The 25,542-nt window shown below is 36.8% G+C and overlaps 1 protein-coding gene across 1 annotated transcript in view; it reads left to right on the top strand.

Annotated features, from left to right (window-relative positions):
* hgf.S (hepatocyte growth factor (hepapoietin A; scatter factor) S homeolog) overlaps positions 1 to 25,542 on the top strand; it is a 78,832-nt gene that overhangs the window by 11,993 nt on the left and 41,297 nt on the right. The window contains exons 2-6 of the mRNA XM_018255753.2: positions 11,595 to 11,760; positions 12,278 to 12,390; positions 12,773 to 12,887; positions 21,208 to 21,350; positions 24,034 to 24,154. Coding sequence (XP_018111242.1) covers positions 11,595 to 11,760; positions 12,278 to 12,390; positions 12,773 to 12,887; positions 21,208 to 21,350; positions 24,034 to 24,154 — 658 coding nt within the window. The remainder of the gene's footprint in view (positions 1 to 11,594; positions 11,761 to 12,277; positions 12,391 to 12,772; positions 12,888 to 21,207; positions 21,351 to 24,033; positions 24,155 to 25,542) is intronic.

The following is a 25,542-nucleotide window of genomic DNA, read 5'->3' on the forward strand; positions in this document are numbered from 1 at the left end:
TTCAAGAAAAATTTGCCGTGAGTGCTTCCTTCATTTTTTGGATTATATATATATATATATATATATATATATATATATATATATATATATATATATATATATATATATATATTAACCCCACATTCTGAGATGAGCCAGAATTAAAACAGCACATCAATAAAATGAAAGCTGTATTTTTAAAATACAATTTTGTAATCTCTTTTTTGCTACCCATCCAATTTTTTTTCCCACAGATATAAAGGTTAAAATATGTATTTGCTAGATTCTTATTTTGCCACAAAAATGCAGAAAACCCCCAGAAAGGAATCCTGTTTAATCAGATCATACTTGTGTAGAATGTAAGGATAAGGATTGTGTGATTATGTATTTCTAAGGGACAGTGATATTTTTGGAACTTTTATGACACAAAGGCAAACATTCATAAAGTGCTTTTTATTTAGCTAACCAGATACAAGAAACATTCCAGTACTACAGTATTATTAAGTTACGTTTTTTTGAACAAACCCTCAGTTTTATTACAGTTTATGTCTGTTCATACTGGGATCTAGGATTTCATTCTTCATGATTTCAGAGCACTGCTGATGTATATTTGAGAGTCCCCCTAAAATTTCCTGTTTTTACCCAGTAGTGTAAAAACATACTAATAGGTTATTTGCCTTCTAAGGAAAGTACTTTTCTTTGCATTTTGTAGTGAAATAAGAATTTGTGCCCTACTGGAGAAGCAAAATGGAACGAATAATCATTCTTTGTAAAGTGCTGCATAACATATTATGTGAATATATATGGTATGCATAATGATGCAGCTGTTAAAAACAATATTATACATTGGAAACCATTATTATACATATGTAACCATTATGTTCCACAGATCTCTCCAACTGCATATGTCATGTCTGTTTATTTACTAACTGGCATCCATGTTTTCCTTAGCCATCAATTGTAATTGGATCTTTAGACCCTTCTCAATAAACTCCACATTGTCCAAGACAGGGGTAGGGCCATGTCCAGTGTTTATTGAATATTTTTAAAATAAACTTCCCTTTTTTGTAATGCACCCTAGCCCCAATGTCTTTTAGGTTTTATTTTAAAGGCTCTGTTGGAAAACTACAACAATATCACAATGAAGATATTAATCATTTACCAAGACATACATTTTCTATTATAGTGTATTTGACAGTGGCAATTGATAAATGGGGCATTAACCTAAATCTGTCCTTATCTTATTGTAAAATGCTACTCCTTAAGGAATTTAAAAGAAAAAAAAGACATTGCTGTCTACACTGCTTACCATCAGCTTGTATGATCAGTAGTTTAAATACACACATCACATTGTTCTCTCAAAGTTCCTTTCAGCACCCAATTCTTTTTCTTTTACAGTTAGAACTTTATGAAAATGAAGGCTTTAGTCATGATCAAAGTGCATCTTGTCTTTTTGTTTGATCAAAGACTGGAGGAATCAGTATCTGGACAGAGGCCAGGGGTAATAAAATTCTGGAAAATGTTTATGATAACATTTAGGGCTATGTTGTGTCATTGCAGGACAAATCAGTTCCACAAAGTTGTTGTATAGCCTTAGATATAATTATATATTCTTGAACTGCCCCAAAAAACTATAGAAAAAAAAACTATAGAAATCACAGAAAGTACAAATTATGTTTTTTTCCAGGAATGGTGACTAAGGGCAGATTTATCAGATTTTTAGAAGCATATTTATCAATAAGTGAAAGTCCTAGTTCACCCTTTTGATATGTTCTCTTCTAACAATCCCATGGGAATGAATAAACGTGTTTTTTTTTGCAGTGACCTCTAATCTCACATTTTAATAAACTGGCCCCTTGGTGAACATTTTATGTAAATGCTTTTCCTAGTGTTTCTGGTCCTTTAAACTTAAAACATGGAATGTGATTTTTACAAATATCTGTATTGACATTATATAACCATTTTATAATTTAGGTTATCATATTGTAATAACTTAGCCTGGTGGTCTAGCGGGAGGAGGTCTGCAGGGGCGCCGGCAGCCTCCTCAGCGGGGACACCCACCATGCTGCCACTCTGCTAAGCCGCAAAGTAATGTCTCTTAAAGGAGAAGGAAAGGTTAAAACTAAGTAAGCCTTATCAGAAAGGTCCATCTAAATATACCAGTAAACCCCCAAAGTAATGTTGCTCTGAGTCCCCTGTCAAAAGAAACACTGCATTTCTTTCCGTTTATTGTGTACACATGGGCTTCTGTATCAGACTTCCTGCCTTCAGATTAAACCTCATTGCCCTGGGCAAGAGCATGCTCAGTTTGCTCCTCTTCCCCCTCCCCCTCCCTTCTCTGCTGTAATCTGAGCCCAGAGCAGGGAGAGACTCAGGCAGGAAGTGATGTCACACCACATTAATACTGGAGCTCCTATCCCAAACAAACAGAGTTTCTAGAGCTTTTTACTCAGGTATGGTAAAACATTCTACAGAATAAATATAGCATTCTAGCTTGCACTATTGCAGCTAATCTATTGGCAATAAAATGTCTCCATAGCTTTCCTTCTCCTTTAAGGTGCGCGCGGCACGCTTCTTCTTTGTTTATGGGCGCATGCACGCTGCCGTGATGACACCAGCGAGTAGTGGCGAGAAGTTTTAAAAGTATTTAAAGCCACAAAATACATGTTCACACTGCCAGTATTAGGATCATCTCTAGTGATTTTGTGGTGCTTCTGAAGCGTGTATTCTGCCTGATTGTGATTCTTGTTGTGACTCCTGCCTGGTTTTTTGACGATTCTGACTTCTGTATCCTGACCCCTGCCTGGTATCTGACTTCGCTTATTCTGTATCCCTTCTGCTTGATCTCCTGGTTTGACCCTTGCCTGCCTGACTCCATTTGTACTCTGCCTGTCCCGACCCGGCCTGATCTAACTATGATTCTGTCTACGCCTTGTATCGTTTACCATCTGCCCATAAGACTTTGCATTACATTCGAGCCCCTTTGCTCATTCAGAACCCTTTGCTTGGCACCTCTCTTAATAAAACCTGGTGGCATCCGACTAGCCGAGGGCTGCTCCCGAGGTGAAAGGTGGCTGTTAAAGGCAGAAGCAAGAGCCGAGAACAGGGTGCTTAGCATTGGTTCTGAATTTTGGGTGCCGACCGTGACACATATCTATACAGATACAGATTCAAATGTAAAAAAATCAGCACTTAAAAGCTGTCAAGGTCATGTAGAAGTCAATGGTAAAATTCTAGCAATTTTTACATTTTCAAGATAGTAATTTCCCAAATTTGAGTTTCAAAAGCCCATAAACTTAAAAAATTTGAGGTATTCAAGCTTTTTTAACCCATGAACTTGAAAAAATTCAAGGTATTCAAGTTTTGTTCACGATTGTATTCAAGTTTTTTGCATTCATATTTTTTCATAAATTAGCAAACATTTGAGATTTTTCAAAATGTGAGTTTATTCAAAGCAGAAAAAAAGACTTAAACCTCACAAATTCGTTTTTTGATGAATAAGCCCAGAAGTGGTTTTTATTTTTGTGTGCCACGTACTAATCACAAGGAACGTGGGTCAGAAAAGTTTCCCAATATATGGCTGTACATTCTATATATCCTGCTGATTTCCTCCTGGATAGTTCACCTCTTTTCCCCAGTAAATGATAATCTGTGAAAGCTTGACTTTAATTTCCATTGATGGCATGCTTTATAACTTTAACTTGAGACACTGCCTTGTGGATGAACTAAGATGCTCACTCTGACTGTTAACACATCACATTTTTCATCATATTGAAGTCAAGCTCTAGGCTTCTTTTCTTGAGAGGAAATCCTAAAATAATTATGCATGCCCTGATCTTAGACTGCTATAACCAACCAGTGAATAACCAGATTTCCTCATTCTATCACAGCACATTCCCACTGTTGGACACCTCCCACTAGCTTCCTGAAAATGGAAAAGTTCCCTCAGATCCCTATTTGATAGTATTCTATGCAACCTAGAGCCATTGACTATAGGAAACCAAATTATATTTCTCAAGCTTAATATTCATGTGTTATTAAATAGCACTATTCCTCTCATAATCATGTTTTCTCCATAGCACCACTTCCCTTTCTCTTCCCTTTAAACTGTATTTTACTGAACTTATAGCTCTGATATATTATTTCAATACAGCACACATTATACTGCCAAATGTATCAGGACATCCACCTGTCCAACATCTCATATTGAGATGCCCTGTCTGCCTTATCACATTACAAATACGTTCAGTGTTGCAAACTGTATCCTAGTAGCACTATATAAAAATATCTGCGTTTTGCTGCGGTCACAAAATTTTGGAAGCACGCCGGAAAAGTCGCTAGTGTCAAAACCGCCATGCATCAACATAATTCGGATGCCCATTGTCTTTACCACCGGCGTCAAAATTGAACCGAGCTTTAGAATCAACGTGGGCGACAAAATTTGCGTTTCACGAATTTCTCTGGGAATTCTCGAATTTTCCTGCGAAGTGAAACGGGGCAAATTCGCCCATCACCGATGTGTTTTGCTTTTCTTACTTTGCTTTAGGCAGATGATTCTAATGATTCTATTTCAGTAGCTATTATCGTTAGCCTAGGTCTTTAATGTTACCTTTTGAGATGAGATCAATAGCTGAATTTGAAAGAATGTTTCCATAGTTTGTGAGCATATCTACTCTATGTAAACAATGAAAGGCCTTCTGTGGCAAAAGGCATAGCAGTAAACTGAATCTCCAGCATTTGTGACAACAATATATCACTGTAATACACAAGAAGGTATAATCAGCAATGTGTGCCTTTCATCTATTAAAGGAAAGGATTAACAAAGCCATATATAACACATATTGCTGCCATACTTCTGGCATATTCCGTGTCTGCAAAACAGATGTAAAAATGTAATAGCGATTCTCAAAATGCTAAATAGCCATTTTAGAAATAGATGCATAAATCAAACTTTAATAATGACAAAATTTTTTTGTACAAGTTTGAATCAAACTTCCTACGTCAGCATTTTAATCTGTATGGGAATTTTGCAATAAGCTTTTCTCAGTACCTTGTTCATTTTTGTACAAGCTGTTAGAATAATGTGCAATGAGACCAGCTTTCTCAGCAAAATCAATCAAATATGCAACATAGAGTAGTAATGCTCTAAAAAATATAAACTCAAACCAGAATCGATAAATATTTGCAAGCTTAACCCTTTAAGTGCCAGCAGAATTTCACATTTTGGTTACGCGAAATGCCAGCCGTTTTTGAAACATTTTGTGCTCTCTCACTTTAGGGGCATTTTCTGAGGGGAAACCTATAGTTTACCTAGGAAAACTATACATTGTTTTTTTCGGTAGAAACTGAGCTTTCTAAATCTGCCTGAGTTTTCATGTATTTCCACCTGTGCAAAAAAATTTATAGTGCTAAATACCAAAAAAAAATGAAAAATTACCATTTTTCATCGTATATCAATTTATACCAGAAAAATATTTCATTTTACGGAGGAAAATCCAACTGATTTGGAAAGCCTTATGTCTCTCGAACGTGCCAATACCAGATATGTATAGTTTTAGGGAGATTTAGGACTTCTGTACCTCAAAAACTCCCGGCAGTATATTACCGAATTTTGAAAGCACTAAGGCAGAAAACGGCATGCTTTAGATTCCAAGGCAAAAAATCCTGAAACCGTAGGTTTACCCCAGAAAACCATACATTTTTGAAAAGTACACATTCTGACGATTACAAAATGGGTAACTATGTCTCTCTACTCCCAACTACCAAACATAAAAGCTTGTCTGAACATAGCGGTTTTTCATAAAAAAATTCAAAATTCTGAAAAATCATTTCAAAGGTTTTATTTTGCTGCTCCGCATATCCCAAACTATATTAGGTACCAAGAAAAAGCACCTGAAATATGATTGCCAGGGGTCCACTGAACAGTTTGATACCCATTATGCATAGGTTTACCAAAGTATCTGGCATTTAGAGACACCAATATGAAGTTAGCACATCCAAATTGTTCAGGACTTTACTTCAGCTACTGAGAAATCAACACATTGACTGCATTTTTTGTGGGGTAAAAACACAGAAATATATGTTTACCCCCCAAAACCCATATATTTTTGGAAAGTACACATTCTACTGAAGCTAAAATGGGTACCCATGCCTTTCTGCTCCAAACTACTGAGTCGCAAGGCTTTCCCAAAATTGTCGGTTTTGGTGAAATATCTGAAAATTGCCTCAAACCTTCAGCTTCCCAGCACCATATCGCCCATGTATCATTACGTACTAAGAAAAAGCACCCTAAATATGATTGCCAGGGTTCCTCTGAACATTTTGGTAGTCATTGTTCATAAGTTTACCAAAGTATCTGGCATTTAGAGGCCCCAAAATGAAGTTAGCGCATACAAACAGTCCCATGGGTAACTTCAGCAAATGAATGATCAACACATTGACTGCATTTTTGTGGGGTAAAAACACAGAAATATATGTTTACCCCCAAAAACCCATATATTTTTGGAAAGTACACATTCTACCGAATCTAAAATGGGTACCCATGCCTTTCTGCTCCAAACTACTGAGTCGCAAGGCTTTCCCACAATTGTCGGTTTTGGTGAAATATCTGAAAATTGCCTCAAAGCTTCAACTTCTCAGCACCATATCACCCATGTATCGTTACGCACCAAGAAAAAGCACCCTAAATATGATTGCCAGGGTTCCTCCAAACAGTTTGGTGGCCATTGTTCATAGGTTTACCAAAGTATCTGGCATTTAGAGGCCCCAAAATGAAGTTAGCGCATACAAATAGTCTTGTGGGTAACTTCATCTAATGAAAAATCAACACATTGACTGCATTTTTGTGGGTAAAAACACAGAAATATATGTTTACCCCCCAAAACCATATATTTTTGGAAAGTACACATTCTACTGAATCTAAAATGGGTACCCATGCCTTTCTGCTCCAAACTACTGAGTCGCAAGGCTTTCCCAAAGTTGTCAGTTTTGGTGAAATATCTGAAAATTGCCTCAAAGCTTCAACTTCCCAGCACCATATCACCCATGTGTCATTACGTACTAAGAAAAAGCACCCTAAATATGATTGCCAGGGTTCCTCTGAACATTTTGGTGGCCATTATTCATAAGTTTACCAAAGTATCTGGCATTTAGAGGCCCCAAAATGAAGTTAGCGCATACAAACAGTCCCGTGGGTAACTTCAGCTAATGAGAAATCAACACATTGACTGCATTTTTGTGGGGTAAAAACACAGAAATATATGTTTACCCCCCAAAACCCATATATTTTTGGAAAGTACACATTCTACCGAATCTAAAATGGGTACCCATGCCTTTCTGCTCCAAACTACTGAGTCGCAAGGCTTTCCCACAATTGTCGGTTTTGGTGAAATATCTGAAAATTGCCTCAAAGCTTCAACTTCTCAGCACCATATCACCCATGTATCGTTACCAGCATAAAGCATCCTAAAAATAAACATAGGGGTCTACTAAACAGTTTGATGCCCAATGTGCATAGATATACCAAACTATGTGGCGCACAGAGACCCCCAAATGACAACATGTATAGACATTTTCACCGCTGACGCACTGGCTGCTGCAATATAACCACCCGGTGTGTGTATTATGCGACATTAGACCACCTAACAGTACAGAGACCCCAGAAAACCATATATTTTCAGAAAGTACACATTCTGACGAATCCAATATGGGTAAATAAGTGTTTCTACTGCAAACTGCCAAACTGCAAAGCAATGCTGAACATAACGGTTTTTATCAAATTTCTGAAAATTGTCACAAAGCTTGAATTTTACCCCATTATATGCCCCACATTTCGTAACCTATCAGCATAAAACATCCTAAATATGAACGCCAGGGGTCTACTGAACACTTTGATGCCCAATATGCATAGATATACCAAACTATGTGGCGCACAGAGACCCCAAATGACAATAGTGTATATACATTTTCACGGCTGACGCGCGCTGGCTGCTGCAATATAAGCACCTGGTGTGTGTAATATGCGACATTAGACCCCCCTTACAGTACAGAGACCCCAGAAAACCATATATTTTCAGAAAGTACACATTCTGACGAATCCAATATGGGTAAATATGTGTTCCTACTGCAAACTGCCAAACTGCAAAGCAATGCTGAACGTAACGGTTTTTATCAAATTTCTGAAAATCGTCACAAAGCTTGAATTTTACCCCATTATTTGCCCCACATTTCGTAACTTATCAGCATAAAACATCCTAAATATGAACGCCAGGGGTCTACTGAACACTTTGATGCCCAATATGCATAGATATACCAAACTATGTGGTGCACAGAGACCCCCAAATGGATATATAGTATATAAAATTTACAAGGCAAAACAAAATAAGGCAGTAAAGAGTGAAATGCAAAAAAATCCAATAAAACCACAAAAATCAATGTTTTTTTTTCCAGACTAGTGTTATCGGCTGTCAGAATCACAGTTTGAATATTTTAGCTGGGCCAAACAGGTTCTACGGCTAGAAACAAGTGAACACAACATATGCAGAGCTGAAAATGCAATAAAATGGCTAAAAATTCAATAAAATGGCTAAAAATGCACCAAAATACCCAAAATTGCAATATAATCACCGAAATAACATACAAAAGGTATTGCACAGTACGGTTAGCGAATACGCTATTCGTAATGGCAATAAAACATTTTTTTCAGCCAAAAAAAGAGACGATGCGATAAGAAAAAAAAAAAAAGCCACAATGCCATGTATGTGCGTGTGCACAAATGGTAAATTACATGTTATGTGCGCGTGTGTGCGTGTGCACATGTGTGTAAGTGCAGTGAGTGTAAGTGACCCCCCCAATCCCCAAAAATGTATGTATAAGTGTGTGTAAGTGTGAATCTAAGTGTGTATTACTGTAATAAGTGTGTGTTGGTGTGTTTGTGTGTGTAATTGTTGCACTAACCTGAAAAAATCGCTGGAGACTGTTGCAGGCGATCAGGAAGAGCCCCTGGAAGACATCTGCCTCGTGGTTCCTGTCTGTGTGCTGTGGGGGCGGAGATCGACGATCCGGTGCAGGCTGCAGCAGCAGGACACGTAAGTAACACGTGCCTGCTGCTGTTTTTGGGCCCCTGGGCGATCGCGCCCCAGGGGCCACTCGATCCCCTGCTCTGCTCGTTGCCTAGGGGCAGGGGATCGAGCAGGAACGGAGCGAGCGGCTCTAACAGCCGCTCCTCCGCTCCTGAACCCGGAAGTGCTGCAGAACGTAGAATCTACGTTCTGTGGCATTTCAAGTACCTTTGCCACAGAACGTAGATTCTACGATCTGTGGCATTTAAAGGGTTAATTATAACAAGTTTCAGAAATAGCCTTGAGTTCGTCCATGGCCAAACTAACTACTCACCTGCAGAGTTCAACCTAGCAGTTTACAAATTGGATTTAACATAGCAGGTTTATGAAGTAATATGGGTAAATATGTAAAAAATCCTCCTCGCACCGGTTGTTTCAGATACTGCACTGGTATTGCTGGCTGTCTGCTGACCTGAATTGGTCCCTGAACAGCTGTGAATGCATGGAGCCGCTCATACTCATATTATACAGCTTACCCCGTTTATTGCTTCACCAAAAGTATCGGAGTTTCAGGTAGAGTCCTGCAGCGGGTCGGGTACCTGCAGAATGAGGGTAGGCTTTTCAGATGCAGGTCTGTGGGGTCGTGGGTCGGGTCGCGGGTCTCTCCCTGCAGCTTTCCCTCCACTCGTGTTCTCCTCCCATCTGACTTTAGGCACAGCTCTCTTACATCACATGGCACACTTCTGTCCCTCTTGTCTATCGGTCACTTTTGATGATATCACTTCCGGTTCACAGCAACATCACTTCCGGTTTGATAGTGGTCAGCGAGTCGGGTTGCGGATAAGGCAGTTGCGGGTCTGGGTCGGGTAGCAGATCAAAGTGGGTAAATATGCAGGTTGCAGGTTCCGGGTCTTAGAAATTGGTTTCATGCAGGATTCCAGTTTCAGGGGATACATCCTCCGTTTGTCAGAATATAATGTTCTCTTGCACCAGAGCATTGTGCACCGTGAAACTGATATACAACAGTTAATGACCAAAAATTTTGCAAGTGCCCTGTTCGATTTTTGTGGAAATAAACTGTCCTTTTTTGTTGCAAGCAATCATTAAGAAGTCATCTGGAAATGGTCATAAAATTTTTTTATCTTTTGCATTTATACTGTATGCTAGAAACAGCCACATATTATATGTAATATTAAATATTAAGTTATATTATGTTATATTATATGTAAAAAAAATGCAAATTAAGCAAAATGTAGTCTTTTCAAAAATGTTATAATAAGATATCCAGATTTCTTGGTCCAAGGTTTAAACCAAGGTTTTCATAAGGGAATGTTCATATTCCATTGACATAGATACATTCTGAGTTCAGGTATATTTGTTTCAGATTTTAAATTGAAGATATATAAAAAGCGGTCAAATATGCAGCACGAAAAAACAGATTAGGCAACAAATACATGCATTTAGAAAATTATTATTTATCAAACAATATTTTTATGAAGAAAATCACACTGCTTTAATGAATAGCCAGTGTAAATGTTCTAGCAGCGCTAGAAAGAGTCATGCAACACCCAGAGATTATTCATTTTTCATTGCCCATTTTATATTTTAGCCATTAAACCCCTTTTGTGTGTCCATGTCATTGTCTGAATATCTTTACACTGGAAAAGTAAAATAAACTGTAATTATAGGCCAAAGCAAATTTTATATTTCTCACAAATAGTGATGGGCGAATCTGTCCTGTTTTGCTTCGCCAAACAATTCGCAAAACCCCTGAAAACTTTGCATAACATCGAAAAATTTGCAAACTGCATTGAAGTCAATGGGCATAAAAATTATTTTAACGTGCGACAATTTAGATGTGAACGTCAATTTTTATATGCGCGACTCTTTCTCTCGAACGCTTAAATGTCAATGAGCGTCCAAATAATTTTTACAAGCGACAATTTTGACGCAAGTGACTATTCTTAGGCGCAACAAATTTTTTTCTGTCACATCTAATTTTTCCACAACGAATTTTCGTAGCAGTTTCTCGAAAACATTTGTGGGAAATACGCTTCAAAACCATTCCTGGGGAATAAATTTGCCCATCACTACTCATACTATTCATAATAGTTTTACATATATATGTCTGTGGAAAGTGTTGTGTAATATGCTGGATTTTGTATATAGAAAAATAATAAATGCAATTGCTAATTAGATTGTAAAAATATACAGGGCATGTGGGAGAAGAGAGGACTATTTTTAAATGCACGATTCTTTCTCTCAAATGCTTAAAAGTCAATGAGCGTCCAAATAATTTTTACAAGTGGAAAGGACAGACAAATATGGCTTTCAACTGCAAATACAAGTAACTAACATTTCTGAATTGTTTTAATAAATTTACATTGGAAAGTTGTTTAGAATTACATTTTCTTTCATTAGGGCAAAAATGCACATCCTCTTTAAAGCTTTAGATTTAAAATATTATCCGGAGATGTTATGTTAATTTCTCTGTTTGCAATTGCTTCTCTTGGAAATTACTAACACACTAATCAACTTTTTGCTTTCTTCATTCAGAGGGGAGAGGAAAGAAACGCAATGCATTGCATGACTATAAGAAGACTGCTGAAACAACATTAACTAGACTTAACAAAGCACTGGAAGTGAAAACAAAAATGTTCAACACCACTGAAAACTGTGCTAAAAGATGTAGCCGGAATAAAGGACTTCCGTTTACTTGCAAGTTAGTAGGGTTTTTTAAATATAAAATTATAATAATATTATAAATGAGCTATTAAAGGGATAACAGATATTAACATTTCATTTCCTATCCAGGTGTGTTGTTGAAAAAGGAAGTGCAAAAGCCTAAAAGCCAGACCACTACAATTGTTTTGGGAAAAGTTGTGGCAATACAATGTCACATGTTACATTTAGAATGGTAGCTGTTAGGGTGGATGAGAAAGTATGAAGCACAGATTTGCTTTTTTATCTTAATGGAGTAAACCCAAATTTTAGGTGCCTTTGACCAGAATCTTCTTTCCACAAAATCCTTTACTTTGAAAGAAAGAAGAGAGAAGTATCCATAACTATTGTAATTTAGCCTATTTGTACAGAGAGTGTTCTAATTAAAGTAGCCCCCAGGCTGAGCTACGACTGCCCCAGGTGTTTGTGTATCTGTTCTAAACTAGGCTGTAAAGTAATCAGAAGCTGCTGTGTGTATGTGTGAATGATATATGACTCAATGTTCTTCTTCTCTCCAGGGCTTTTGCTTTTGACAAAAATATAAAGAGATGTCATTGGTTCTCATTCAACACTATGTCAGCAGGAATAAAGGATAAATATGACATTTCATTTGATCTTTATGAAAAGAAAGGTAACAATTATTCTTGAATACATAAAATTTCAGTCAGTACAGTAAAACCGCCGTTTTGGGTGGTGGCAGAGTTTTATAAATTCATTTCTTGAATGAAGAGATTATTCAATTTACTGATTTAGTGTTTACAAATAATAATTAAAAAGATAAAAAAAACTACCAGAAAAAAAACTAACACAATAACAAGAGTTTTCTTTCTGGGTTTATGTTATTTTAGGCTTTATTTTGTGGTTATTTGTATTTACAGTATGCATTCTGAAATGCAGGACTCATTGAAACCAATTATTCTAAGCAAACCGCACATGTGATACAAGTTAACAAACCAGCCAGTAAATTGATGTACTAAATTCTTGATATTGTTTATCAACATTTTTTTTGGCAGATTATATCAGAGACTGTATTCATGGAAAAGGGAGTAATTACAGAGGAACCAGAAATGTAACTAAGAGGGGTCTTGCATGCCAGCCTTGGAATTCAATGATACCCCATGAGCATAGGTAAGAAAGGAATGTAAACCATGTGCATAATTATAGTCTAAGAGACCTTCATAATAAATGGACGCAATAGCCTTTGGCAAGTTCCTGACCGAAAGGCTCTGCACATAAGTGCCGGGTGTGAGTGGTGTATTCAGTATGGCTGGAAGTCATTTACAGTCAATACAGATGCATTTTAAACTGTACAATTTAAATATTTGGACGTGTCTGATTTTCTTCAGGAATATAGTCATTAGGAAAATCAAACAATTACTCACTTTTGTTACTTTAAATATATAACCATACATTTTAATAGCATTTTAGTTTAGGCTAATGAAGTTGTATAAAGTACATCAAGCAGGAAAGAATAGTTTTTAGCTGTTTCAGAACTAGGGCCCCCTGCATTCCATTTTTAGTTGAGATAGCATGGTGCTGCTATAGTGGTATAACCAATACATTGAGGGCCAAAGAGTATGAGTATGAGCTACTTACCTTTATTTTATTTTTATTTATTTTTTCAAGAAGTTGCTGTAAATAACACATTAATAAATAGGTGGCATGATTAAAGGGAGACATTATATTATTATTACTTTTTTTACAAAGCCCTTTGTTTTCTTGTCCAGGCAGGATATCTGATGGAGACAGCATTTCCATCAGAAAGCCATTGCTTTGGGAACCCTATGAAATGCAGTTGTTATCTGTCTTTGTTGCATGGTTTCAGAAAACATGTTGTAGACAGAATAATGAGCCGTCCTTAAGATGGAAGATTGAATGATTAGTGTTTACCCTGCTGTGTCATAAAACATGACTAGACTAGAATAAGGGGAGTATTTATACATAGTAAGTAAATTTATAGCAAGTAAATGTATGTGGTACTGCTGGCTATGGTTACTAATTATTGATCCACTGGGCTGCCTTGGGTATTTACCAGCACTTTTTCTTCTCTAATCATGTGAATACATATCTCTGATGTCTTTCCTTTCTTAATATTGCCAAGTTTCTCTCATGTATCCCTCACAACTCACACAACTGCTAAGACAATTATTCATGCCTTGATCCATTTCATGTAGATTACCAACTGGCCACCCTAGCTTCTACTTCTACCCTGTCCTTCAGTCAATCTTAAACATTGTTATAATAAAGCTGCTCCTCTCCCCTAAGAGACATGTTTCTGTCTTGTTTAAATCTGTATCAAAGTTCATAGTCAAGCAAAGAGTAAAGGTGGCCATCCACGTGCAGACCGATTCGGAAGCTTATCTGCCCATGTGTGGGGGCTCCCGATGGATACTCCCGATCTATATCAGGCCAAAAATCTGGCAGTTATCGATCGGTCAAGTTTGATTTTTTTGTACGATCCAGGACCGCATCGGCTAGTTGATGTGGTCCTGTGGCCCGTCGGAGCCCATTTGTAGTATCATAATCTGATTGTTCAGCCCCAGGTATGAACGTTCAGATTCATCCGATATCGCCCAGCCGTTAGTGGGCATATCGGGTTAAGATCTGTTCGTTTGTCGAACTTGCCAAATGACCAGATCTTAGTGTGTATGGCCACCTTAACTTCTGCTAACCTACAAAGGCCATTCCTGCTCATCATCACACTACTATGTAGCAATAATAACCACAGCACCTTTTCAAATGACTGCTAGTTGAACTGTAATGAGTGGCTTTTGCTTCACAAAAAGCAAACTGTCTCATGTGAAATTATTCTAGCAATATTTTCCACTGGATTGCTTCCTCTGTGTGCCATTGTTGACAAATTAAGTTGAGATCATCGTTACTGACAAGTGGAAATAAGGTTCTGCCTAAAGTTTTATCAGCTGTTTCAGTTGTACCAAGGGAGACTGCCCTCAGGATTATCTACAACAAAGTATTATAGGTCTCCACTGGAGACAGTACAAGAGATAGAGATGTCTGACACTTATCTTATCAGTAAATCCAGGCATCACTACAGTAGGTTATCTTGGCAGCAAATAAAGATAGATGTGGAATAATGCATAGTACTATACATAATAGATTGTTTTAGGTATCCTTCTTTAGGTTTAAATCGTTTTATAATATTTATCTTATCAGTAAATCCAGGCATCACTACAGTAGGTAATCTTGGCAGCAAATAAAGATAGATGTGGAATAATGCATAGTACTATACATAATAGATTGTTTCAGGTATCCTTCTTTAGTTTTAAATCGTTTTATAATATTTAGCATTTTCAAGGTGATTTATTGAAAAAAATTATTGCAATAATGTTCATACTGTCGAGGTGATAATATATACGATATACTCACATATGCATGTTTCAATGTGGTGGTTATATTGGGGTTGCTCTGTGTCTATTGTGTGTCAATTAATACAGTTTTACTCATAGACAGGGTCTGGTTTTCCTTTAACACAAGCCTACTAAACACAAATGCCAAACAAAGCAGAAATACTATAGCATTTAAGTCGTTTTCTTGTGACTATAATAATGAAAAAAAACAATGAATATTTTATCTGATAATTGTAATTATTTTGCAATTTATTCCAAAAATATTCGACATATGTGTATTTTGGGGCTATGTTTAAGCAAATTGGAAAGTGATTGGGAAGAAGGTAGCCCAACAACATTGGCACAAAAATACAACATTGTTGCAAAATATTAATATGAATTGTCAGGATCAGAGGCAACGGTTAGGTCATACTGTAAAGTCTAGAGGTGGGTCACATTTTCATACAATAAAATCAAAGGGCATTTATTTATTTGATGAGTAAAAACTCTATACTGAAAGTAACGTTAAGAATACCTATAGATAAAAAGCATGAACGTTTTACAGAACCAGTTGACAGATGCCTAGAGGCACAGCTTGAAATCAAAGTGTAAGTGCATCCAGATAATAAGTAGCATGCTGCTTTGATTGTTATTGTTCCTAATCCTTGCTGCACAGTTGAAATTTTGAAAGGCCATTAGCACAATGAAGTAGCTGCACGCTATTTTATTTAGAAATAAAGGGTAATGATGTCATCACTGAAAGCTGATCATGCGCAAAGCAAATATCTGAGTAATAATGAACATTTGTTACTGGTTAGTGTGTGTGGGCTGTAATTGATAGAAAAACTTAACCACAACATCTGTTTTTATGGGGATAGTTTCTCCACATTTGTGTGAAGCAATGGTCTCTTTATGAAACCAAAGCAGGCTTTTAGAAATACTTTTAATTGTGGAGGGGCCCCCATTGTAGCAATTTGGTTCATTTAGAAATATCCATTGAGGGCACTTTCTATCTGCATTTTGGAAATACATATGTATCACTGAAAAACTGCATAACCTTAACTAGTCCTATCAAAAGAAATGTTGGTAAAACCATCCATAAGGATTTTTTGTATGTTTCTGGTGGCCTTAGACTTTCAGCAGCGCTTCTGTGTTACACGTTTGTAATCCTCATGCAACTAAATATTAAATGTGATTAAATTAAACTAGGCAAGATATATGCTATTACTGCATTGTCTGTTTGTCAGTTTTACAGGAATAGTTCAGTGTGAAAATAAAAACTGGGTAAATAGATAGGCTGTGCAAAATAAAAAACGTTTCTAATATAGTTAGTTAGCCAAAAATGTAATATATAAAGGCTGGAGTGAACAGATGTCTAATAAAACAGCCAGAATCCAACTTCCTGCTTTTCAGCTCTATAACTCTGAGCTAGTCAGCGACTTGAAGGGGGGCCACATGGTACATTTCTGTTCAGTGAGTTTGTAATTGATCCTCAGCATTCAGCTCAGATTCAAAATCAACAGAAATGACCCATGTGCCCCCCCCCTCAAGTCTCTGATTGGTTACTGCCTGGTAACCAGGGTAACTAGTCAGTGTAAACCAAGAGAGCTGAAAAGCAGGAAGTAGAGTTCTGACTGACATGTTACACATCAAATCACTCCAGCCTTTATACATTACATTTTTGGCTAACTAACTATATTAGAAACATTTTTTATTTTGCACAGCCTATCTATTTACCCAGTTTTTATTTTTACACTGAACAATTCCTTTAAAGTGCCATTGTGTAATCACTTAGAAACAACCTACTTGCAGTCAGACTATTGCATTGTGCAACCACCATTTATTGTCAGTGCCCAACTCTCCTGCTTCCAGTTACTGCCAGTGCGCAAGCCTACTGCAATCAAGGGGCTACTCTTCAGTCTTTTATTAACCTCCTGTAGTTACTTAAACCCAACCTTCCAGCAGTCATGTAGTGTCACTGGGCTCCCCTCCTCCAGTCACAGTACAAACATCTTGCATAGGCGTATTGCCAGCATTCTGAACTTTTGCACTCATCTTGTGCCAGCATCAGATTATGCATTTGTGTAAAGCTGGCCATAGACGCACAGATCCTATTGTACGAATCGAGGATTGGTACGATTTTCAGATTGTGAGTGGCGGAAATCGGTCGTTTGATCGATCGGACAGGTTCGATTTTGATCCGACCGATCCCGCCGGAGTCCATTGCACATCATAATTGGATCGTTCAGATTACCCCCGATATGCTCGTTAATGGCATATCGGGGAAATCTTTGCGTCTATGGCCACCTTAACTCTCCTATAGTCCCTCAGTGCAGTAACAATGTACAATGCTCCTGCAGTTATGTATATTGTTTCATTGTTCAGCCCTCAGTAATTACTTAGTAGAAAGTGGCAACTCTACTTCAGAAATCTAGCCCATTGTGCATCTGTTCCACACAGACATCTCATTGTGTATAACATAGTTTTTAAGAAAATTGTGGTCAGAAGTCAGAAAAATTGCCAATACATTTTGAAAATAAGATTTTCAGCTTGATATAATTTCACTTTGATAATGGAAAACTGCATAAAATGAAATTAAACATCAATTTAATGTTGTGTAAAAACACTTTGCTCTTTGGTGCATGGACTAAAATAGCTATGCTCAGAATATAGTACATCAAGTTGCATATAACAAATAAAATAAGACTGCACCTGTAAGAACACTGACGCTTTATTGCGAGGCAATTATTGTACAAGGGAACAAAGATCATCTGAAAATCAGTAAATCTATGTAATACCCTTATTTCCAAGACCAGTTTTTCCATTTCAGCCTGGCAGATAATTGGTTTGGAAGGAGTGACCAGACCTCTGTGACCCCAGAATAATAACATTCTTTTACACAGAGTCACAAATTTTACAATGGTGGCTCATTCCAAAACCAAAATGTTCAAAGTGAAAGTTTCTTTTTAATGGAATTTCCCTTGCATTTAAAAATACAACTCATTTTACAGGAGCTAATTTGTTAACCCTAATCTCCATTTATATTCCACTCTGCTCTCCATTGTCCACTCCACAATTCCAAATACATGCATTATTTTTTTTACCAGAGCCAGATTAAGGGCATCCTTCTAACCTGAATATATTGTGGAAAAATGCAAATAAAATGCTGCTCTGCCTTTTTTTGATGTAGCTGTGTCTATTATACATGACACCAGATTTAGCTCTGCATGAGACCGGATAAACCTCTGCAAATGAAACAGGACATCTGATATAGCCCTGTGTATTGCAAAAGGCAACTGATATAGATCAGCTTATGCATGTATTTGGCACACAGGTTTCCATTCACTTCTTCTGTTCTGAAATTGTCCCTTTATTGACACTACCTTTTTTAAATCTTCTTTTTTCATGTCTTTACCTCTTGCTACTCTCTCATCTTTTTCTCTTCCTTACACAATTCTCTTTGCATTCTTCTTTTCAAGTTTGTGCTTGATTTTTGTTTATATTTAAACTAAGGCTCTCTCTTCTACTTGATGGCTGCTTGAATTTCCTGCCACATACCCACTTTATCCCCATAAGACTCCCCTGTCTGCTGCTTGTGGTAGATACAATTATTTTAAACAGCCAAATGGGCCCAAAATGCCTGTAGCAATGTACCCATTGGATGGCATTGGGATTACTGTTGCATCACCCTGCTACCTTTGAATGCTGAGACACATGGAGCCTTGCTGTTGCCCCAGGGGAACTTTATGTGCTACACCATTTAATTTTACCCCAATAAAAATTATAAAATGTCTTTTATGTAACTGTTTTTCTTATTGCAAATGTGAAATTTGAGAATTCTAAAATTAGAATTGTATTTAACATGCTTTAGACCCATCTTCTTAGAGGGAAAGCAACCTTTATAATTACAAGAAACGGGAAAAAAAAATTAAGCTCTGCCATATATCACTCTGACAATATCCATCTGTAAATTGTAGGATTTATTCTCAGGTACACGCATTACACATTAATTCAGGTAAATAAGAAAAAAAAGCTTACAATGGTTCTTTTTCTGACATTATTCTTAAAGGGCTGACTATTGTCAGTTTATATTGCTCAAAAACATTTTACATTGTTTGAAGTGATTTGTTTTGGTTACAGTTTTATTTTACAGTTCTAAATGTTTTTGACACTATTTATGGTTTACATGAAGATTCCCAAAAATGCCCAAAAAGTAAAGCAAAAGTCCAGCTGCAAGGTTATTTAACTTTTTCAGTAACTTCACCTTTAAATATGCTATATTATATGTTGTATACAATGGGGGAAATGTAATAAAAGAGAACAAATTTGAGAATTTGCAATTTTAATATTCTTCTTTAGGCTTTTATTGAATTACGAATCTTATTTGAGCATTCTAAACCTTTAACACCTGCTTGAAGGTGGCATAAACTTTTGAAGCAAACGTTAGAACATTTTCATTAAGTAGTTACATGCACTGCACACTATCGCAAACTATAACATTCGCTTCACTATCCCGTCGTGTGAGGGCAAAGGAAAAATTTTTAATTTTGCAAACATTTATTCACATTGCGAACAAATTGCAAAAGATTTTTGTATTAGCAACCAATAATACATTCTCCAAATATGATGCTTTATGAATGGATAAGAATGACCTGTAGGTGCCCTGAGCTGAAAGAAAATAAGCAAGGAGATTCCAGTGCAGTCAGGGTCTCTTGTTTATAGAAAATTGTTGCCGTGACAAAATTGACACAGGGACGAAAAAGTTGCCATAAGAAAAAATGGCCATTGACTTTAATGCATTTGGAGTGAGAAAAAATTGTTGCACAGGTAAAAAATTGGCGCAAGTAAAAAAACATTTGACACCCATTGACTTCAATTTGCAAATTTTTCTTTCGAAAAAAATTTTGAAACAGGATAGATTCGCTCATCACTGTTTATAGCACATGTTTGTGTCCCTCGAAAGATAAACTGTATTGCTGTTAAATGACGTGAATTTGAATGAGAAATGCATGATTGTGCTTTTCAGTCTGAATATATGCTAGTAGCTACAAGACTGCGTATTGTTGTAGTTAGAGAATGTTTTGGATCAAACAAATACGATGTTGGGGAATCTAAAAAGTTTTGTACCATTATTTTCTAATAAATACATTTTTAAATAGAAAAAAACGTTCATCTAAGTTACATAGTTACATAGTTAGTTACATAGTTAAATTGGGTTGAAAAAAGACAAAGTCCATCAAGTTCAACCCCTCCAAATGAAAACCCAGCATCCCTACACACACCCCTCCCTACTTTTAATTAAAATTCTATATACCCATACCTATATTAACTATAGAGTTTAGTATCACAATAGCCTTTAATATTATGTCTGTCCAAAAAATCATCCAAGCCATTCTTAAAGGCATTAACTGAATCAGCCATCACAACATCACCCGGCAGTGCATTCCACAACCTCACTGTCCTGACTGTGAAGAACCCTCTACGTTGCTTCAAATGAAAGTTCTTTTCTTCTAGTCTAAAGGGGTGGCCTCTGGTACGGTGATCCACTTTATGGGTAAAAAGGTCCCCTGCCATTTGTCTATAATGTCCTCTAATGTACTTGTAAAGTGTAATCATGTCCCCTCGCAAGCGCCTTTTTTCCAGAGAAAACAACCCCAACCTTGACAGTCTACCCTCATAATTTAAGTCTTCCATCCCTCTAACCAATTTAGTTGCACGTCTCTGCACTCTCTCCAGCTCATTTATATCCCTCTTAAGGACTGGAGTCCAAAACTGAACTGCATACTCCAGATGAGGCCTTACCAGGGACCTATAAAGAGGCATAATTATGTTTTCATCCCTTGAGTTAATGCCCTTTTTTATGCAAGACAGAACTTTATTTGCTTTAGTAGCCACAGAATGACACTGCCCAGAATTAGACAACGTGTTATCTACAAAGACCCCTAGATCCTTTTCATTTAAGGAAACTCCCAACACATTGCCATTTAGTGTATAACTTGCATTTATATTATTTTTGCCAAAGTGCATAACCTTGCATTTATCAACATTGAAGTTGATCATGCGCACTTTATAATTACATCATAATGTCATTTTTAAATTAGCTTTTTGCCTTCAACCTACCGCGGAAAAGATCTAAAGGAGAACTATTGTCGAAACCCTAAAGGAGAAGAAGGAGGACCTTGGTGTTTCACAAAAAGTCCAGAGGTTCGACATGATGTCTGTGACATCCCATTTTGTTCAGAAGGTAATGAGAAAAACTTTACGTAATGTCTGTCCTGCTGCTAAAATATGGCTACCATCAAAATGCATCACACAAAGAGGATTTTACAAGGGATAAAAGGGTACCAGGACACAATCCCTTTTACTATACTTACATAACAGTGGAAGCTCTGAATAAATAGAATAAATAAAAACTTCTCATATAGTGTTTGAATTTATATAGAAGTAGAACATTCCTATAATAGAATGTAGCCCTCATTGGCCACCGTCATTATCTTAATTTCTTTTTTCTAGGACTTGTTTGAGTCTCAATTATTTGTTTTTGTTTTCAGCTTTGTGAACCCCGAAAATAACATGGCCATCAAAATCAGCCGTTTTTTTTTTTTTTTTAATTATTATTGCTGTAGAGCTTTCAGAATTTCTTATATCTGTATAATAGATCCCATATATTTAATTAAAGGGTATGACTTAATTCTCTGGAATAATATAATGTAGATAGAGCAAGGGTTGCCTAGCTAGGGCAGTCTGGATCAAAACTGTATGTCCAGTTTAAAAGCATTAAACCTTAATGTACTGAGCATGGGACATTCTCTCTGTCTTGTCTTGTTGTATAAGTGCCTAGCTTCAGTTAACCCTTCCTGTGCCTGCCTTTGAGTTTGTTCTGCTGAATAAAAGCTACTTTCCATTGTTAATACCTGCCTGGTTACCAGCCAATCTACTCTCAGTTCTCTATTCAAAACTCCACAGTAGAATCTGGATCTGGATACTGAATTGTAGTATTTATGTTACTACTATTCAAACATAGTAGCAGTGTATTTTATCAAATGCTTTGCACACCCTTTCTTGAAATTTCAGTTAATTTTTACAGTAAAACTAATTTCCATTGCCTTTCCATTTTCTATGCCTTCCATTTCCATTTTAAGCTAAACATACAGATATATAGTTTACCGCAGTATACTGAAATGTTTCCCTTTATGCTAATTACAAGAAGAAGGAATATCCACTATATTTGTATCAGCTGTTATGTTTAGCCCCTGGTGTAAATAGGCATTTGCAGAAAAACAATATCTAAAAGACTCCTTTCCTTTAATGACAGGGACAAGTATGTTTTCTTAATAATACAAAACACATGTCCGTTCATTGTTAAATCTACCTTGAGGTAATGCAAAGTGATTTTCAAAGTGTTTATTAGCATGCTAATGAGCTCGGTTCGTTTTTGTTCTGCTATTCTTTTTCAAGTGCTAATTCTCCTTGACAGGTTAATTATACATTGTACAGTATAAACAACCCACACGTTGCTATAATGGTTTTATCTTCCAAATTGAAAGCTTGTGGGGAAATTTTAAGAATGCTTTATTGGATATATGAATTTTCTATTCAGTAGGCAAACTCTCCCTATACTGATACAAATAGGCTATTTTAGGTTAAACTAATTAAAGCTATATCAGGTATGCTAATATGTAATAAGAGGGAAGTGGACTTATCCTCTGTGAATCACAAAACTGATACATGCAGTCGCATCACAGATCGGTTTGCATTTTGTGGTTATTACGAAAGTCACAAACAATGCATGAAAATACGACTGTTGCTTGTAAATGAAAAACAAAAGCAGTGTATAGTCCATAGTAACAGCTTGAAATTCCCCTTTACCATACATGGTTTTCATTGTGAATATACAATACTTACAAACAAGTTCTTGTTCTACAGTATGTGGCAACAGTGTTCAGAGTGCCGGGTACTGTGGTAAGGCCTACACTAACAATACATCTCACCTACAGAGTGTTAATGTTGTACACATTTAAAATCTATGGATGCAAATCTTCATTGTCTCTGCAGGTACTGCAGTCACATATAAACCAGTAGTCTGCATGAGGCCTAAGGTAGGGCCAGATGATAGAGTAGATATCATAGTGATACTCCTGTTTTGTTTTCAACTTCTCATACTGATGGGGTATTTGCATAAACATTAGATTTGAATAATTGGAGTGAGTAGGGATTTTGTGCCTTCTCTGTTAAATCCCCAGCAAGAGTTAACTCCAACAATGACCTGGGTCTTTATGTTTGGAAGAGGGGAATAATTCCTAAATTAGTGTTTCTTATTTGACAGGAGTTTTAGGTCTAGTAAAAACATGGCCTATTCTAGTTCTTCAAGTTAGGCCTAGCTAGTGGGAGGGTAAGATCCTATAAAAGCTCACACAGCAGTGTTAGGCTTAGGGATGTATAAAACATAGGGTGCATGTTTAGTACCATAAGAATTGATAGGAAATCACCCACCATCTGAAGAGTTCAAGACCAGAGACAACACAGGAAGGGTCACTATAGTGAGTGCCTTTATCTACAGTGCCACTAAAGTACAACCTAAGACAGAGTAGTGCCATTATGTGTATATAACAACATTAAATAAGACCATAAAAAAGGCATCTCAAACTGGTGTCTGTTTAGGTGTTTTTAAGCTACAACTCCCAGAATGCTCATTCAAGTCTGGAGGCCATATTTAAATATCATAGGACATTTTTCATAAGCAGTTGGGGCTGCTCCAAATTTCTAATGCAATTTGTTTTGGAGTACACTGAGAAATTTTTTTTTTTCCTGGCCCTCTAAAGTAATTTAAAATGTTTCAGATTGGTTGAAAATGTCTTATCTTCACAAGATGTCTAAATGTTGATGAAAACAAAACATATTTAAAAACGTTTTATTTATTCTTACAGTAGACTGTGTAACATGCAATGGAGAGCATTATAGAGGTCCAATGGATTACACAGAATCAGGAAAAGAATGCCAACGCTGGGACTTACAAAGGCCCCATAAACACAAGTTTCGTCCAGAAAGGTAATGATGTGCCAACAAGCTATTTTTGTTTTTGACAAAGCAGATAAAACGTATTTATAGATCACATTTTTGCAGGTTCAATATCAACAAAAACACATATGAGAATGCACACTATTTGCATGGTGCTGGACAATGGTGAGGGGGTACATAACATGGCAAACTCATCAAGGTCTCTGCAATAATTAGAGAAGAGCTGTGCAACCTCTGTACACCCTTATTAAAGGAGAAGGAAAGTCAATATTTAATTGGGGGTGCCAAAAGTTATTGTATATACTTACCTGACACCCCAAGCTGGTGCTCCCATCAGCAGAAAACTGCACTGGTCCGGGGGTTATTCCAGCAAGCACCACGGAGAGAGATCGGCTTCCTTCTTCTTCTTTCTTCACGTGGCTACGCATTCTCAGTAGTGCGAAAAGCTGACCTTTAGCGAAGAAGTCGGCTATTTTGTTCTACTGCGCATGCGTCTGCCTTGGGAAATTTGAAGAAAGAAGAAAAAGGAAGACGATTGTTCTGTGGTGCTCGCTGAAAGCACTCCCTGACTCGTGATAGGAGCACCAGCCCAGGGTGTCAGGTAAGTACTGTATATACAATCACTTGGGGTGCCTAACTTTTGGTACCCTCAAGTAAATATGCCTTTCCTTCTCCTTTAAATGCCCCATGGACCAAAATATACAACAAACCTGTACCTGTGTCCAATTTGGAGAAATCTGAAAACACATCAATTGACACAATTGATAGTGGGGGTATGTCATACATACTTAGGAATCAAATAGGATTTTAGAAGTGGAAATTATGAAATGACAGTATACCTTTAATAATCCAAATTGTGATTCAATATTACTGAATGATTATAGCATTTCATGGGTTTTAACCATTATACGTTTTAGATGTGACAGTTACACCTTTAAGACATCCCCCAGCTGCATCGTTTCTAGCAGAGGCTTAAAATTTTTATTTCAGGAAATCAGTTACAACATAACACTGGTAAATTAATATGTCTAAGCAACCGGCTGCATCTCATAATAACAGGCTTAATTTCTCTGTAAAAAAAAAAATTACATACTGCAAAATATTAGCCTGCACCATGAAGCTTTGCAGCTGCAAGCTCCTAAGAGTGAGTCTGTCATGTCTTGCATTGATATTTATTTCATTAATAGTTTTCATTTTAATCATTTTAGACATTACACATTAATACTAAGTAATGGGAATAAATCCTTTGTCTGTAATGTCTCCATTTACACGGTACTGCTTTACTATAAAAGTAAAAATAAAAAGGCACATGATTATTTTACAGTATGCTCTCATAACAAAGATTTATTTGCATTTGATTGCGAATAAAGTTCCCCACCTAGTTTATTTAAAGCATTGATGCCCACCATTTCATAGTT

This window comes from Xenopus laevis, chromosome 3S, assembly GCF_017654675.1.
Source record: "Xenopus laevis strain J_2021 chromosome 3S, Xenopus_laevis_v10.1, whole genome shotgun sequence".
Classification (NCBI taxonomy): Eukaryota; Metazoa; Chordata; class Amphibia; order Anura; family Pipidae; genus Xenopus; species Xenopus laevis.